The sequence below is a fragment of the Saccostrea echinata genome, unplaced genomic scaffold (assembly GCF_033153115.1).
Source record: "Saccostrea echinata isolate AGI-Se365-2 ecotype Australia unplaced genomic scaffold, CSIRO_AGI_Sech_v1 ptg000062l, whole genome shotgun sequence".
Classification (NCBI taxonomy): Eukaryota; Metazoa; Mollusca; class Bivalvia; order Ostreida; family Ostreidae; genus Saccostrea; species Saccostrea echinata.
Window position 1 is genome coordinate 3,334,597 of NW_026889811.1, and position 18,906 is coordinate 3,353,502.

Sequence of the window (18,906 nt, forward strand, 5' to 3'; positions counted from 1 at the left end):
CCGAAATACTGTTGATGTACTTTTTTCCTCATGAGGTCATATCTGCGGAATCACAATTTCTGTTTAATCATCGCACAGGAAATTATGCGGATTTCTTAGATTGCCACTATATGCTTTTAATATACTTTATAGTTAAGCTGGGACAAATTTCTGCGGAAAATTTGTGAATAGTTACTGTTGTTATCTTTACCTCAAATGTATAGCTGTCAGTACAATTTAAACAATGAACCAGTACAGATTTAAATAGTTTTGTAATGTTTAATGTCAAATTGGTATTTACATTCTGTTCATAACAAACATCATTATTGCACAATTATCCAAAAAAAAAAAAAAATGTCATTGGTCCTTCTTCAATCCTAGTCATGCATCATGGATATTACCACATTCTCAAATGTCCTGGAAAAGAAATGCAAATGCCTCTGTAATTCTTGTATCACTAAAGAAAATCATAGTTAAGAAGATGAAACACACCTGTTATTAAAGTACTTTAATGGAAGGTGTATGATTTTACAGTAAATTGAATAGATGAGTTTTAACCTTTGTAGTAAATCAAATAAAATGTCCATCATGTGGGTATAAATGATACAAGCAAAAGAGAAAGGCTATTTTGACTGAGAATTATACAAATTAACTTACTGTGATGTAATATTTTCTCCTGGCGTATAGAAAGGATTACATAACATATCCACATATGCATTATGCAATTTTCTGAACATCTGAAAAACACATTACTCTACCATTTATAGTAAATTTCAACAGTATCATTTCAGAATTGATGTTGCAGTATTAAATATATTTATGCATTATATTGTCTGTTCTCATGCAGTTTTGTAATACATGTACCATATCTGAAGCCCCCAGAGACAGGATTTTACAAGTACCAGTACAGCTGTAAATAACCGAATGATTTGAAATTTGATGTCATTCCTGGAGTAGTTTTCTCTACTTACACTTCTAATTTCATTGTCCCGTAAATTTGAATTAATGGATTCTACAACAATGACATATTTGACTTTGGTATTTGTGACATAGCCATATCTAATATTTCAGTTAAGAACACAAAGCAGGTAACAATAAAATGTGTATAATTTAATATTAAATACATGTAACTTTGATTGATCTGAAACCATTACACAATCCCTCCTATGTGAGCTTGTGGGAAGGGGGTTGTTGTTATTTACTAAATGTGATTGTGAAGGATACACTTTGTAGTCCTCCGTGGGGTACAGCAATCCAAGGTACAGTTCTCGGAGTTCATTTGTGTTTTTCCCCACAGAGGAAATTTTCTCTTCTACAACATCTAGTGAGGTATGTACAGTGTAGTAGAACTTCAATTCATTATCTGTTGGAATGGTCTTGATAAAAAGTGGGTAGTTCTGAAATAGAGATAAATATATTACAAAAGGCTAAGTTACCTTCTGTGAACTTTGAAGATTATCATACAAGAAGCTGTAAAATGTCATTGATAATATTGTTCTTCAGAACCATTCACCCAAATACCCATCTATCTTAGTTGGTTTTCAGATAAAGTACAGTCTTGGAGTAGGACACTCAAAATATTACACAAATCCCAATGGTCAGATTTACTTTCTTTGGAAAATAAATATATCTGTCTTTTAAAATATATAGTGATGTACATACATGTAGAAGTGTGAATGACTATTAAGGACATACGCAACGTACCTTACCTACTGATAATTTTTCAAGATATTCTTAATTTAAGATTATTGTGCCATTAGATGTTCGTAGACAAAAAATCAGCATGCATTACCAGGGGTTTTGAAGAGATATCAATTGATGAAAATTATTGTATAATTCAAAGAAAAATATACAAAAATTACTAAACATATATTCTAGATGTATTGTTTATCAAAACTTGTTTTAGAAGAAGTGTACAACAGAATATAAAGACATTAAAATGTAGCACACAGTTCCTTTAAGTATTGGAACTCTTCAACTTCAGGGGAAAAGACAATAAAGTTCAAACTACGTTGCGTATGTCCTTAAATACAAATACATACATACTGTGTATTGTATGTAACATTTGTGTACATGTTTATGCATTTCATTTTGTATGATTTGATGTGAGCTAGTATATATTTGTATGTGTGTATACAGGGTTTGACATTAACTTTTATGAGTTCTAGACCAGTCAGGCTACTTCCAATAATTTTTACTAGCCCTGACCATAAAATCACTAGCCCTGACCAAACTTGAAAATTGACTTTTTATAAACTGCTAATTATAATGTAAAAAAGTTTCGAAACCATACTTCAACAAGCATTCTGAGAGTATTGCATTAGCAATACTAGTCCCCTACCGGCAAGTGTAATCTGGTTCCGTTCCCGTTAAGAATTGAAAATGCCATAATTCCGTGAAAAATTAATGAAGCGGGGCGAAATGCAAACTTGGTCTGTAACTAATCAAGGTAAAGCCACATACCAAAAATCAGCTCAATATCTACAAGCGTTTAGAAGAAAATTGCGGAAAACCCGTAAAAATTGAAAAGGCCGTAATTCTGTCAAAAATCAATGAAGCGGAACGAAATGCAAACTTGATCTGTAACTCATCAAGATACACTCACATACCAAAAATCAGCTCAATATCTGCAAGCGTTTAGGAAAAAAGTGCGGAAAACCAAGTGGGACAGACTGACAGACAGACAGAGGGACAGACAGACAGACGGACAGACAGACAGACAGACGGACGGACAGACGGACAGACAGACTCAGAGGAGACCTATAGTCCCCTCCGGTTTCACCGGTAGGGGACTAATAAAGATACCGTCTCTCGCACCTGTTAAGGTGATGTTCCTCAAAAATATATAATTTTTCCCAAGAATTCGTCACTGAAGTATAGGTACCAACACAATTTTCCTAACAAAAAATTAAGGTACCTTACCAGGCATTTGGACAAAATACCAGAGGGTGATGTTTCTTATAAAATCCTTTTGGGTAATCTTCTGAATGGCCTAAATCACAATTTTTGGTGTACTTACATTTAAAAATATATTGAAAACAGTGTAGAAATCACAAGAGAATGACAATTATGAATAATTTTTGATATAATATTAAGAGATTCAAAACATATATTTGAGGAACGTGTCGTCTGACCTTAAGATATATTTTGACAGACTCTTCCATAGGTCGCTAGCCATTAAGTCGGGTTAAGCATGACATACATATATTATAAGCCTTAATTAAGGAACAATCAATAAACGTAGTATAAAAATACCTACCCTTAATGTAAATACATTGTGAATTAAAGAATATATTATTCAATAACTTCATACTAATTTTAAATACTGAACGAAGGTAGTTCCCATTGCAACTTGTCTATTACAGCTGGGCTAAAAATAGCGATTGTGTCATGCGGGGAAGTTTTCTTTTACAGAGCGATGGGTGATGTTTTCTATCAGACAAATAAGAATTAAAAAAAAAAATGAAAATAAAAAACTTTTTAGAATATTTATTTGAAAGACTGAAATGAGGGTTATCATTTATTTCATACACATAACCAGTCGGTCTAGTTCACGAACATTTTACACGACCAGACCACTCATTTACTAGACTGGGTCGGTCAGACGTGCCTTAGTGTCAAACCCTGGTATATGTATCTGTTCACATGTGAGTGTTCAAGTGTACAGTATATATGTAAGTCCGTAAGTATGTGTACTCGGAATTTATTTGATACACCTTTCTGTTTTATATTAATTTTAAGATAACTTGATTGTTAATTCAGCTTAATGTTATTTACTGCTAATTAAACTAGTTCTGTGCACTGAAGTGTATAGTACTTTGGTTTTCCTAACAGCTAATTGCATGTGATGCTTATATTTAATTGTGTGAATCATACTAGTAATTCTGCTAGTTCAGAATGTTTGCAATGCGAGGATCTGGGCAATGCTTCACTAAATTCAACCATTACTTGTTACAATCATGATTATGTTACTGTTACATGTCCCCTGAGGACCCTTGATTGGTGAAATAACACAGGAAATACAGATTTGTAGAACCCTCCTTCCTGCAAATGAATAAAAGGCTTAGAGCGTGGCTTCAAGGACACGTAATTAACTTTGTAAGTTAGTATTATTCTTAACAAATGAAAGGAAGCAGCTTCTTATGATTCAGAGGAAAAAAAAAACAATATTACCTCTTTTGCGATGACAGCTACACAAACTGCCATGATGAAAGTAAACCGAAAGTAAAATCTCTCGTACTTAGAATAATTCGAGTACGATAAGGATTACATAAAATGGTAAAATGTGTCAGTTTTATTTTAACGTATGCTAATAAAAATCCTTGTTTTTATTGCGAATTTTTAAAACAGTTAAAAAATTTGATTAGTACTTGAAATATAATTTATTTGACACTTCATTTACTTTCATTTTCGTTTTGTCTGCTATGGCAGTGAAGAGAGTGGCCGTGATCGGGGCGGGAGCAGCTGGTCTCTGCTCTGTACGTCATCTGAGTGCCAGTCCTGATCTCTTTAGTGTAGTTTGTTTTGAACTTAGTTCTACTATAGGGGGGACATGGAATTACACGGACAACACAGGAAAGGATAAGAATGGTCTACCAATCCAGTCCTCCATGTACAAAAATCTCAGGTCAGTTACATCACAACCTCGTGAAATCTCCCAGTCTAATTAAGTCTTCATTTTTATTATTAGTGGTATAATAAATACGTGAGTCCTCTGCCTAGCTCCTTTTTTCTCTCACTATTAATATGAATGTTCGAGGGAGGCACAGGTACTTGGGTCTTGGTTTATAAATATGTATACCTATTGATATGTAAAAAAAGTAAAGTTTACTTTTTTTACATATCAATAGGTATACATATTTATAAACCAAGACCCAAGTACCTGTGGAGGGAGGTGTTAATTCGAACTATATGAGGTAGAGGTAGGTATTTCATATATAAGACTCTGTAGTGCGTCGGCGGCTTACACAACTGATTTGCGGAGAATGTAACCTATTTAAAGCTGACTATTTAATAAAAAGTATAAAGGTCCTGTTCAAGGACAGTGGACAAAAACATCAGCAGGGTTTTCCCTGAGAACTGGTTACCGGCCAAATTCTTTGCTTCAATTAATAGAAATGCCGAAATAAAAAAAATTGAAAATAATTGTTGTAATTAAGGTCCACAGAGATTTTATTCATAAACATCGACTCTTAGCCTGTTACAATTGATCTCTAGCTCTTTACTATGAAATAAAGGGAAAACACTGCATCTGATGACCATGATATGAGCAGGATTCAAACCATTGACCTTGTAAGCATTCTGAGAGTATTGCATAAGCAGTAATAGTCCAGTACCAGCAAGTATAATCTGGTTCCCCTTAAAGATTAAAAAAGCCATAATTCCATAAAAAATCTTGCTGCAGAACAAAATGCAAACTTGATAGATCTGTAACTCAACAAGGTACACTCACCAGGGTGTGAAAAAAGCACTCAATCCTGGACGAGTGTAACTCGACCATGGACAAGTGGATGTCATAATCTGATTATCCCTGGTAATGAGTGAAATTTTTTGAGTGATTATTTTCTTCTCTTTTTATCTTATGATAAAGTAACAAATATGAAACAAAATGCTTCCAAATATGACAAGAGACATTGACTCTGAACAAATGAATGTCATATACATGAAAAAGATAAAGAAATCGTTAATCTTTTTTATTTTTATTTCTTGGCAGAAAGCAAGCTTTATAAGGGAAAAATAAAATTGTCATGGGGACAAGTGGGTATATTTCATGCTCATCCCCTGGGTCCAGTAGGTATAATTTCATGCTTATCTCTTGGGACAAGTGGGTATAATTTCATGCTCATCTCTTGGGACAAGTGGGTATAATTTCATGCTCATCTCCTGGGACAAGTGGGTATAATTTCATGCTCATCTCTTGGGACAAGTGGGTATAATTTCATGCTCATCTCTTGGGACAAGTGGGTATAATTTCATGCTCATCTCCTGGGACAAGTGGGTATAATTTCATGCTCATCTCTTGGGACAAGTGGGTATAAATTCATGCTCATCTCCTGGGACAAGTGGGTATAATTTCATGCTCATCTCTTGGGACAAGTGGGTATAATTTCATGCTCATCTCTTGGGACAAGTGTGTATAATTTCATGCTCATCTCTTGGGACAAGTGTGTATAATTTCATGCTCATCTCCTGGGACAAGTGGGTATAATTTCATGCTCATCTCCTGGGACAAGTGTTGCTGATTTTTTTTTTTCTCACACTGCTTTCATACCAAAAATCCACTCAAGATCTGCAAGCTTTTAGAAAGAAAATATACAAAAAATTAAGTGGGACAGACTGACAGACAGATGGAGGAACAGCTAGACAGCTGGATGGACAGACAGATAGATAGAAAGACAGACAGGGAGGAAACCTATAGTCTCCTCCGGTTTCACTGGTAGGCTGACTAATGGTAAACATAAAAATTGAGATACCGTTTTCAGCGTCTTCTAATCTTAAGGTATTCAATGTATAACGACCATATTTTGTACCTTATAAATGAATGGTCCGAAATGATTAATCATGGTAACATTTTGAAGGTGTTATGAAATAAATATGCTCCACCAAAGGGATTTACAAAATTTTAATTATTGTCCAATTTATTGCACTTTAAATTTTACATTGACGTCTATGGGCAACGCATATTTTATTAAAATATTGTAAAAAGTAATGTGAATTTCATGCAAATCTCTTGGTGAAAATATGCATAAACTCTCTTTTTATTAAAATGTGAAATAAAATGAATCATTTACCACAGATATTTTGGCAAAGTTAAAATTTTCTTCTTTTCTTCAAGGGCAGATAACTCTTCAAAAACTTTTCAGGTGCAAAATGATCAGCTTCTCATTTGTTATCAGTCATGTGAATTTGGTTCATTTCACTTTCATCGTTATGTAGCGATGTATTTTTAACTAGTATAAAACGATTCAAAATTGTTCAAAATCCCTTCGTTATACATTGAATACCTTAAGATAAGAACAGGGAATTATTTAATCTTAGACTAATTATAAATCCTGGATTTTCAGAAAATTCTGAAATCAGGCGTAGTGCCCGAAAACTAACTTTGTTTTGCTTGAAAATATCAGTTTTCACTGTAGTAGATACTGTCTAAATGGGTAAGTGTGTATATAAGAAGCTAATATAATTGAATTATTGTTTATTTTTATTCATTCATGTTTTTATTGTGTTCCAATTTCATATTTTTATTGTTTATTTTCAGTCATAATTATTATTTCTAGGGTAAATGTCTTTTATGCAGTGTATCTGGTGTTCTACTGTTGTAGCTGTAGAAAATAATGACGCATGCGCAAATGGGGGTTAGTCGTTTTTTGATGCCAGGCATCGACTAACCCCCATCTGCGCATGTGTCATTATTTTCTTCAGCTACAACAGTAGAACACCAGATACACTGCATAAAAGACATTTACCCTAGAAATAATAATTATGACTGAAAATAAACAATAAAAATATGAAATTGGAACACAATAAAAACATGAATGAATAAAAATAAACAATAATTCAATTATATTAGCTTCTTATATACACACTTACCCATTTAGACAGTATCTACTACAGTGAAAACTGATAATTTCAAGCAAAACAAAGTTAGTTTTCGGGCACTACGCCTGATTTCAGAATTTTCTGAAAATCCAGGATTTATAATTAGTCTAAGATTAAATAATTCCCTGTTAATTAGTCTAAGATTAAATAATTCCCTGTTTAAGATAGATAGAAGTGTTAGGCTATGTATGGTCTCCATACTTCACATACACAGCTTTTTTTATTTTAATTTTTCAATCATAAATTTTATAAGCAGCTGTAATTTTTTTTATCAAAAAGACAGAGTTGGTCAGAGACATATGTGTATGAAGTATTTTTATTCAGAAAGGGACTAAAATCCTTTCTATCTTCATTATTGAGCTTTGACTAAATCATATTTATTATGTATGATCATGCATGAATTTCCTCCTTTAAGTTCATATCATAGTTTGTGTGTGTACACATGGTTAATACAGAGTTTACCTGTTTGAATTTAAACTTAATGTGATAAATATTGAAACATCTTCCCTATTTAACACAAATTAATTTTCTTTAGGTATTTAAAAGTAATAGCAGAAAAGATCAGCTTTAGTTGGCTTAGTTGAAAAAGATAACCCAATAAACTTGTGTTTCAGGAAACCTAAAGGCAACAATGAACTTAAAAATTGTAATTCCACAATGAAAGAAGATCAAAGTCAATATCTAAGAATGAAAAGGTACTACTAGTACATGTACCGGTACTTTGGGTACCTTTTCATTCCTGGATATTGACCTTGTGCAGCAGCGTTTGACATGTTTCTTATTTGATTTTCTAGGACAAATTTACCAAAAGAGGTCATGGCTTTCCCCAACTTTCCTTTCCAAGCTTCTTTGCCTTCATATATAACACATGAGTCTGTGTTAGAATACCTGAAAAGTTACTCAGACTACTACAATCTTCATAAACACATCAAGGTATGTCAATATCCTACAAACTTAGAAATCTAGCCTACACATAATAGATGTATCCTATAGGTTAAAAATCCATCATTTATGTAATGGTTCTATCCTACAGATAAGTGTATCCTAAAAGCTTAGAAATCTACCATATACATCATATGTGTATCCAGCAGACTTGGAATCTATCATACACATGGTAACTAAGGTGTATCTAACAGGCTGCTTAGAAATCTACCATACAAATAATAAGAGTACCCTCAGACTTAAAAATCTACTATATACATGATTAGATGTATCATACAGACTTAAAAATCTACCAAACACTTATTAGGTGTATATCCTACAGACTTATAGAAATCTAATCTAACTGTGTCTACAGGCTTGCAATTCTACTCTGTACAGAATGAGTGTATCATACATTCTCAGGCAGGCTTAGCAATCTACTCTACACATAATATGCCTAAATATGGTGTATCCTACAGGCTGAAAAATCTACCCTACACATAAGAGTTGTGTCCTACAGGCTTTGAATTCTACCACACACTTGATTTGGTGTATCCAAAAGGCTTCTTTGTATAGCCTGCACATGATTAAGTGAATTCTACAGGTCTAGAAATCTGTCATACACTTGAAAGATGACATACAGACTTAGGAATCTACTGTACACATGATTAGGTGTATCCTACAGGCTTAGAGATGGTTAGCTGTATCCTGTAGGCTTAGAAATCTACCTTACACATAATAGATGTCATACAGGGTTAGGAATGTACTTTACACCTGATAAGCTGCATCCTACAGGTTTACAAATTTACCATACACATGATTATAGGTGTATCTTACAGGCTTAGGAATCTACCATACACATGATTAGTGTATCTTACAGGCTTAGAAATCTACAGAACACATGATTAGGGTATCTTACAGGCTTAGAAATCTACCATACACATGATTTAGGGTATCTTACAGGCTTAGAAATCTACCATACACATGATTAGGTGGATCTTACAGGCTTAGAAATCTACAGAACACATGATTTGTTGGTCCTGTCCTGGCTTAGAAATAAACCTTATATAAACCCTATGAACCCTATATTCACACATGGGTATAATGGCCTGAAAGTTCTGTTGAGCCTCATTATCTCAAACTTGAAGGGACTGAATAAAAACTTCAAGATATCCAAGGATTTGATATATCAAGGGTTAAATATTTAAAGAATAAGTGGTTGGGACTTCCAAATCACTTTGACATACCCATGGTATTTGAGATACAAGTGTTCGAGATACCAAAGTTCCAAAAGTATTAATGTTAATGATCTGAATTTGACAAATAAGTCCTGTGTCCTTGTGGTGCGCTAGATGAAAATTTTAAGTACAAAATTACTCAAACTGATTTATATTCACAATGACTTGTTTGTTGCAATATTGTTCAATTAATATGACAGCTAAACACAATGGTAACCACTGTGAAATCAAGACCATGTGAGGGAAGCAGAGAATTCTGGGATGTATCATACTGTGCTGTAGACGATCAGAGTAAGGTTCACAGTGAGGAATTTGATGCTGTTATGGTCTGTAATGGGTAAGCTTATATCACTCTCCTTAAATATTAAATATGTTAAGCTGAAGAAGATATAAACATTAACAATATACATTGTGTATGTTGATAAGAGGGTTGTTGACTTTCTTGGTAATAGACAGAAGAAGCACAAAAGGAAGGTTATCCTGCCAGATTTGCAACAAAATAACAATTTTGTACAATTTTTAAAAGTATTTCTCCTTTAAAACAAGAGATTTTTATACAAGTAATTAAATACATGGATTAATCACATATATGATGAAAGAGGTAGAAAAAATTTAAGGACCCTCTCTACACCATTGCAAAATGCTTTTTGGACATTAAGAAAATTATATTGAATAAAGGTGTAAATTTTGATCTTATCTTTTTAATTTTCAATATATGGTATGTGGCATTTTCCCCCAGGAGAAATGTTAAAACACAACACAGTATCAGAGAACAGAAATCACTGTTGTTCTCTTCCATGGACAAAATACATTTAAATAACATGTTCAGTTAATTTATCTTGGCCTTTTGAAATGTTAAGAATATTTGAAATGATTACAAATTGAGTAATATACTGTAAATTTCTATTTATTGGAATTTAGATCTAAGGGTAGATCACTCTAACTGCATAAAAATACAATAGAATCAGAACTCTTTAGTGTGCAGTGTAGAGAGGGTTCTTAAGCAGCTGATGCATAAAATTATTCACTTGAGAGTATCCATCATTTATTTAAAATTATAAATTACATTTGATTTATATGTATCTTAATGTTTCAGGCACTATTCCCTTCCATTGTATCCCACTATTCCTGGAATGGAAAGCTTTCAGGGTCAGGTGATCCACAGCCATGACTACAGGAGTCCTGAGCTGTTTCGGAACAAAAGAGTTGTGTGTCTCGGAGCTGCTGCATCAGGACAGGATATCGCTATCGATGTCTCACACGAAGCCAAAATAGTAAGGCACTTTTCATATTTTGTTAACTTAATGTCTTTCTTAAGGAGGAAAAGAGTATTTAAAGTTGTAAGAACTTTGGATGTTTTAGATCTTCTGAGCCAAAGGCTCAAAGAGCTTATGCAATGGCCATTTGACAATGTGCAGTGTGCATCAACTTTTTGGAATGTGGGCCATGTAAAGATTTCTTAAATTTGTCACAGGGTATCCTTGGGCCAAGGGCTTTCATTTTACAGTAAAACAGGGAAGTGGCCCTTAAACAATGGGAGATAATTAGGGAAATAAAAACAAAAGTATTAGTTGCTAAAAAAAATCCTCTCAAGAACCCCGGGCAGATTATCACCAAACTTAAATATGAGGATGAGGATACAATGTAGATCAAAAATTGCTCAAGGCATCACCCTGGGGCAAAGGACATGGACTCAAGGTAACTTCAAATTTGACTAAAATGATATTTTGTTAAAACTTTAATATTTTGCACATTTTGAGAACTAGGATCATACAATTTTCTCAATTGATGCATCTTAGGACCTCATGTTATGTTGAATCAAAAGTAGGTCATGGCAACCTACTTTTTGAATGTAATCATTTTCAAATTGATATTGATGCAGATTTTGGACACTTTGAAGTCTATGATCATCAAAACTCTTCAGTTGATGCATCATGGGGCCTTGGAGTGTGTCATCCAAAAAGTAGGCCTCCATAATCTGCTTTCTGAATTTTGTGGCTTATCATTTTTAAAACATTTTACTTCATTATTTTGGATATTGAGATGCTTAGAATCATCAAACCTTGTTAGTTGATGCATCTTGGATCCTTGGAAGATTTATGAAAAAGTAGGTCAATGGAACCTACTTTTTAATTTGCAAGTTTTCTTTTTCAAATTGTTTTAGATGTATACTTTGGAAACTGTGAAGCCTAGTATCATCAAACCTTTAACAGAGTGTGTCAACCAAAAATTAGTTCATCAAGATCTACTTTTTTCGGAATTTTATAGCTATATTTAAACAAGAAAATAAGAGGCTTAGCATCATCAAACTTTGTCAGTTGATTTATTCAGGTTCTCAGAGCCTGTTAACCAAAAAGAAGGTCATGGTGGCCCACTTTTGGAATTTCAAGGCTTTATCTAAATATTTAGGATACTAAGAATTTGAAGCCTATAATAGAAATGACAGGGTTGTACAATTAATCAGAAAAACAATTCTAGGCCCTTGGGCCTCTTGTTTTATGTTGACTTTTATTTTTTTGTAAGTCTAAGGAGCTGTTGTTTTATAGGTGTACTTGAGCCACAATAAACCCCCTTTACAGACCTACCTCCCAAACAATGTACAACAGAAACCAGGGATTAAGGAGTTAGGTTCTAAGTCTGTCATCTTTAACAATGGAGATGAGGCCAAGATAGACGTTCTCCTTCTGTGTACAGGATATCACTACCACTTCCCCTTCCTGTCCGATGACTGTCAGGTCCAGATCTCAGATGAGAGACTCACCCCACTGTACAAACATTTAATCCACATTGATCATCCCACAATGGCTTTCATTGGAATTCCTAAAACAATCTGTCCATTTCCCCAGTTTGATGTTCAAGTGCGATTCTTTTTGTCCTCTTTATCTGGGAAAATCAAACTTCCATCAGGAGAAGAGATGAAACAGGACATGGAGTGTGATTTTGAGAGGAGATTGGCTCTGGGATTTCCCCCACGGTACGCCCATGTCCTTGGGCCTAGACAATGGGAGTACAATGATGAGCTAGCAGAGTTAGCGGGAGTAGAGCTTATTCCCAGGGTTGTGCAGAATCTTTATGACTATGTTCATGAAACCAGAGTCAAAGACATAGTGCACTACAAGGACAATAACTATGAACTTGTTGATTCTGAAAGATTTAGAAATCTAGAAAAGGAGTCCTGAAATGACTAAAACTTGCTGATTCAATAGTTTAATAAATATATATAAAAAAATTTATAAATTATTACACAATTTGTTCTCAGTCTAGTACAAAGGACTGGGTAAGATTGTATTGTTTTGCTGCCTACCTCCAGGTCAATTTTCAAGTTATCATACTGGAATGATTTTAATGTATATAAAGATTTGAATTTTTATAACTCTGGATTATTTGAGAACACAGAGAGAGAGAGATAACTCCATTTTTTTTTATGTAAAAATTTAAAAGTCAATGGAAAATAAAATGTTCTTAGAACATCTTTCATCTTACGAAACAGAAAGTTCCTTTTTACAGTTAATACAGTGTTATTTAGCAAAATCATACCAAGCCTTTTTTGTTTCATGAGGGGAAAAGGGTGGGGGCATTTGTTTGCAAACCAAAGTATAGCAAAAAAGGTTAATATGTGGTCAATTTCAAATGAGATCACAGCTATGAAATTTTAATTTAAGAATCTGATATGGTAAATGATACATATAAAATTAATATATGTTGCTATTCATATGCTATGGCTGATCAATAATAAGGTATCTGATATAAAAAGAAATAAATTATTTATAAATACCTGTATCCCTTTGATTGCCATTTTTGAGGTCAACATACAGCAGAAGAAAAACAAATCCACTAGTGTGAAATCGATTGTAATTGTAATATAGTTATTTTTATATGCGTCGTATATTTAAAATGTTCTCATTCTCACGCGTGTAGAAATAGTCTTGTAAAATGATCTGCTCAAATCTGTAATTAGATTGGAAGATTTCAAAAGCTAACAAGATTGTGGTTTGTTTGGAAAATCAAATTAATTTCATATATTCTAAAACGTGTCCATAATTATCAATTTTCAGTTACTTCAGAAAAAGATTTTAAGCCTAAGATTGCTTAAAAATGCTAATTAAATTCATTGTTCTGTAGTAATTTTAAGTACCGGTAGCAGAAAAGGAGATATTTTTTGATACGCCAAAAATATAGTCCCTGCTAGATTTTAAACTCAGTTTGCCATTTCTGATAATAATAGTTGTATAATTATGAGAAGGAAAGAAAAATATATTTTAAAATCTTAAACATCTAAATATAAAAGACATTTAACCAAATATACTTTGAATGTTTCATTTTGTCAGAAACCAGACAAGAATCCCTCCTTAAAGGTATAAATAAATCTAAGAGTGACCAGCTATTTATTGGCATATAACTACACATGTATAAGTACTAAAGCTTATGCATTTGTCTGCAAAGAAAAAAAAATCCACGGATACTAAGACTGCGTATAGAATAGCATTTATACAAAGTGTGACAATCAAACAGAAATATGATTCAGAATTTCCTCAACCCTCAAAGCTATAATGAATAATGAAATTAAAATTATTAGAATCATTATGTTTTCTATAATTTAATTAATCTATTCCTAATTAGAAAGAGATTTCACAACAGTATACCGATAACGTACACTTAAAGCTCACTTTGTGTGGTAACCACAGACACTTGTTTCGTATAAGGGGCACCAAAATTAAGAAGGGATGCCCCGTATACGAAACCAGTGCCTGTGATAGTAACATATCGAACAGTTCAAAAGTGCAGTGTCACGAGTTCATAAACGTTATATACTACAAATACATGTATATACTTGTTATCGAAGCCCTGCATCTCAAAATTCATAAGACATAAGGTGCATCAATCGTTCAGAGCATTTTTGATTAGAAAGTCAAGGTCAAGAGGAGTTTAATGCTTTTTTTAAATGTTTTATGAGAAGCAGTGCACATGCTAAATAGCACAGACTCTCCTCTTAAATATCAAAAATACGCTATATATCGGCATTATGAATTATTCTGAGAAGTAGGTCAAAGTCAAGTTGAAAGGTAACCGGGTCAGTGATTATTACAAAAGCCATAGAGCGCCAAGCAATGCATGACCAAAATATCAAATGAAATGTATGGAGATAACGAACAGTATTCAAGCTCAAAAGTCCATTAAACAATACAAATTTTGGAGCAGAGCAAACACGGACCTCTGAAACACCAGAGGTTGGATCAAGTGCCATAGAGGAGTGAACATCTGCCGACCGTTCACACCCGCCGTGTGCTCCATACCTCTTATACAGTTCTGATGTGACAGACAGATGCCGGGTAAGTGATCCCTATATTGTCACTCTGCTCTACAGACATCTGCCCAAGTCGAAGGTTTCTGATCCACTCCGCTCCACATAAACCCTTGACCGAATAGACTAGGTTTGACGTGATTTACTATCGCGCCGTCTTGTGAGATTACACATTTTGAACTCTACTGACCTCTGCTATTGACCAATCAGAGTAAGCGAATTAAATAGGATGCTAGACAATATTTAAAGTCGGTAATAAATTCAACATAAATTTAACTAAAAAGCTGAGATAAGCCTTTAACTGAGTTATTCAATGGTAAATGTATTTATTACAGTTATAGTAACACGTGTGTCGATCGAACACGTGTTTGTTTATTGATATTTATACCGGAAACCAATTTTCATTGGTTAGCTATTTTAGAAATAGAACCTGTTAAACAGGTTTATCTATATGACACGCCTTCTCACCAGTTTAACAAGTAAACCCCATTCGAAGGCTTTCTCTTCGTGCAGTTTAGACGTGCCTAACCTAATGGCGGAAAATAGCGAAGAAGAATTACTTCAAGAGCCCAGTTTTACTCCAACAGAAACTGCAAAAAATACAAGTACTAGTAGTACATTTGCTTTGACAGACGCTGTGCAGTTAATTTCGTCTACTATCAGCACTCAGTTTCAACAGCTTGCAGAGAAACTTCAACAAGAAAATAACAATTCTGCGCAGTTATTAAAGAAAAAATTGAAAGAGAACATTGCTGGAAAGCTAAAGTTTGAAGGTAACAAAGTACAATACACATTTAATGAAGAGTGCTTGGAAGAACTTGAAAAACTTAAAGATTTATCCTCGGCTGACCAAGGAATTGTCAAACGTTTGAAAGAAAAAATCAGTACAAGACAGAAGTACATAAGAATCGCAGATGGGTCGCCAGCAGGATGGAAAACTGTCCAGGAATACCAACTCAACGACGTTGCCGAAAATTCCGATGACGAAAAACGGATCAGTAGTGCAGAAAACAGGGCCCTTAGGCAGAGCAAACAAGGAAAGAAATCAAGATTTCAACCTTTTTCTAAACCAGCTCCAGCGGCCGCGGCTGGTTCCTCTGCTCAGCTTGCTTCTTTTGGTTTTCAACAACAGAATAATCCAATGCAATCAACAAACCCTTTTCTCCAGCCCTTTCGTTCGGCTAGCAGACGCACTCCGCAGCCCAGTGACGTCTGCTATAGATGCTTTCAGACTGGACACTTGAAATCCAGATGCCCATCTCAGTTCAGTACAGCAGTGCCTTCCACCTCCAAGTGAAGTGAATGATAAGTATTTAGTCAGTTTTGATATGTTTGACCAATACAATGTTAATAAAATTTTATTGCAAGAGCACATTCATTTCTTTGATGATCTTAATTCTGGCGAGTCAGAAATTTATAAAGGAATAAAGAAAAGTTTGTCAAATCGTTTAGATTTCTGGAAAAGAATAGGCACTTATGATCACATTTTAAAAATAATTGAGCATGGTTATCACATTTCTTTTGAACAGAATCCACTTAGGATGTATCTGAAGAACAACAAGTCCGCTGAGGCTAATTGTTTGTTTCAGACACCATTGATGAATTGCTGAAATCAGGTTGTGTCTTACAGGTGCCGTTCAAGCCTTTTGTAGTCAGCCCCTTGAGTGTAGCGGAGAACCGAGAAAAGAAGCGTCTTATTCTAGATTTAAGTATTTTGAACAAGTATGTAAAGAAAGAAAAGATCAAATTTGAGGATTACAAAACAGCTCTACAATATTTTGAGAAAAATTGTTTTTGCATAAAGTTTGATTTAAAGTCGGGTTACCATCACATCGATATTAGTAAAGAATGCCAAACATATTTAGGTTTTCAGTGGAAGGATAAGTACTATTGTTTTACTGTCCTACCTTTTGGCCTTTCAAGCGCACCTTTTGTCTTTACAAAGTGCCTTAGATCTATGGTTCGATACTGGAGAGTGTGTAATATTAGAATTGTATTATACTTAGATGATGGTTTAGCTATGGTTGAAACTTATGAAAAATGTGAGAGTATTTCAGATTTCATACAGAAGTCCTTGGAAGATGCAGGCCTGCTTATTAATTTTAGCAAATCTGTTTTCAGACAAGTGCAAGAAATCGAATGGCTGGGTATACAGTGGAATTCTGTAAAATTCAGTATTTCTATTCCAGAAAGAAGAATACAAGATGTAGAAGAGACGTTATCAAGCTTTATTTCTTTGTTACCTCATGTTTCAGCAAGATTTCTGGCAAAAGCTGCGGGAAAAATTATGTCTTTGCATTCTGTTTTTGGAAATATTTGCAGATTGATGACTAGATTTTGTTATATGGAGATAGTGTTAAGAAAATCTTGGGATGCAAGAATCGATTTGTAATTTCAATTAAATACAGTGAGAGAATTGAATTTTTGGTTACAGAATATACGAGTCTATAATAGCAGAAAACTGACTAATACAAACCAAGAAAGTGTAATTGTTTATTCAGATGCTAGTAATGTCGCAGCAGCGGCATGTACAGTAGGTGTAGACGAACATAAGTTTCACCAGATGCGGAATGAACATGAGGTTCATAAGAGTTCTACGTGGAGAGAAATGAAAGCTATTGAACAAGCTTTATTTTCATTTAAAGACATTTTGAAATACAATTCTGTTAAATGGTTCACAGATAATCAGAACTGTGTTAAAATATTTGAGTCGGGTAGCATGAAAATAGACCTACAAGAATTGGCATTTAGCATTTTTGTTTTTTGTAAAAAACATAACATAAATGTCAATGTTCAATGGGTGCCTAGAAATGCTAATGAAAAAGCTGATTATCTTAGTAAATTAATAGATTATGACGACTGGGGTGTTTCGATGGAATTTTTTGAATTTATTGATTTCATGTGGGGTCCACATACAGTTGACAGATTTGCTAACGCAAAAAACAAGAAGATATGTAGATTTAACTCTGCTTTTTGGAATCCAGGTGCAGAAGCAGTAAATTGTTTTACTCAAAATTGGGAAGACGAAAATAATTGGCTCGTACCACCGATGAGTCTAGTTTTAAAAACAATTTAATATGTAATCAATTGTAAGGCAGTGGGAACTTTGGTTGTCCCAAAATGGGTATCAGCGCCATTTTGGCCCTATATTTTTAGGGAAGAAATGAAAACGTATGATTACGTGGCAGACATACTCGAATTTAAAAATTATTCAAATATTTTTGTTCAAGGAATGAATAAAAATTCCATATTTGGCTCAGAAAAATTTTACTCTTCAGTGTTAGCTATAAGATTGGATGCCCGTAAAAATTAAGTTTTTTTTTTTCAGGAGAGTGTATTGCAGTGATATGTCCTAGTTCACTTGATATGTATTGATAAGGTCCTGGTACAATGGTACTGCAGATGTGAAAGAATTATGTCTAGAAAAAGCATAGCATTTGTGATATGACACAGAAATTGTGATGGTCCTGGTACAAATGTATTCCAGATGATTTTCTTTTGACATTTAGATGCTTGATAATTAAAGCAAAGTATATTCGAGAAGGTTTTAAGAATTCTGAATATTATTGATATGGCCCTGGTACAATGGGTATGTACTGCAGATGAAATAAGATTTATATCCTAGATAGGATTAAATTATTCAAGTGTCTTAAAATTAATGTATGTGTTTTCGTGTTATACGATTTGCAGATATATTTTCGGTTGGGAGGTGGAAGACTCTTTTTTCCAGCGTTCATGATCCACAGCTACAACAACTGGCAGAGCTTCTACCTTCCTACTGTCTAAAAGCAAGGGCCGAAAGCACAACGAAAAATTAAATACAGGTACGCATTTGACAGATTCACAAAATGGTGCAAGAACTTTGAC

At 34.0% G+C, this 18,906-nt stretch overlaps 3 protein-coding genes across 3 annotated transcripts in view; 2 read left to right on the forward strand and 1 right to left on the reverse strand.

The window, feature by feature from the left end:
- The window catches only part of LOC133175511 (sorting nexin-21-like), a 182,616-nt gene that overhangs the window by 56,468 nt on the left and 107,242 nt on the right, over window positions 1–18,906 (forward strand). The gene's annotated exons all lie outside the window — the stretch shown is intronic.
- Window positions 245–4,203, reverse strand: LOC133175368 (trafficking protein particle complex subunit 2-like protein). Its single transcript, XM_061310462.1, has 5 exons — window positions 4,153–4,203; window positions 1,204–1,376; window positions 951–1,038; window positions 637–716; window positions 245–396 (listed from the first exon to the last, which is right to left on the reverse strand). The coding sequence occupies exons 1-5, from the start codon at window positions 4,183–4,185 to the stop codon at window positions 357–359; spliced, it is 414 nt and encodes a 137-aa protein (XP_061166446.1). The 5' UTR covers window positions 4,186–4,203; the 3' UTR covers window positions 245–356.
- LOC133175230 (uncharacterized) lies at window positions 4,372–13,110 on the forward strand. The gene is made up of 5 exons (XM_061310338.1): window positions 4,372–4,606; window positions 8,373–8,511; window positions 9,938–10,074; window positions 10,834–11,011; window positions 12,284–13,110. The coding sequence occupies exons 1-5, from the start codon at window positions 4,404–4,406 to the stop codon at window positions 12,914–12,916; spliced, it is 1,290 nt and encodes a 429-aa protein (XP_061166322.1). The 5' UTR covers window positions 4,372–4,403; the 3' UTR covers window positions 12,917–13,110.

What these genes read in the sequence shown, in the direction of transcription:
- LOC133175368 (XM_061310462.1), bottom strand. Translation starts at nt 4,185, where the DNA reads ATGGCAGTTTGTGTAGCTGTCATCGCAAAAGAG. An exon ending in CCCACGGAGGACTACAAAGT is followed by an intron (nt 1,039 to 1,203) that starts GTATCCTTCACA and finishes CTGAAATATTAG; the next exon opens with ATATGGCTATGTCACAAATA. An exon ending in GGAGAAAATATTACATCACA is followed by an intron (nt 397 to 636) that starts GTAAGTTAATTT and finishes TTTCTTTTCCAG; the next exon opens with GACATTTGAGAATGTGGTAA.
- LOC133175230 (XM_061310338.1), top strand. Translation starts at nt 4,404, where the DNA reads ATGGCAGTGAAGAGAGTGGCCGTGATCGGGGCGGGAGCAGCTGGTCTC. An exon ending in ATCTTCATAAACACATCAAG is followed by an intron (nt 8,512 to 9,937) that starts GTATGTCAATAT and finishes TTAATATGACAG; the next exon opens with CTAAACACAATGGTAACCAC. An exon ending in TCTCACACGAAGCCAAAATA is followed by an intron (nt 11,012 to 12,283) that starts GTAAGGCACTTT and finishes GTTGTTTTATAG; the next exon opens with GTGTACTTGAGCCACAATAA.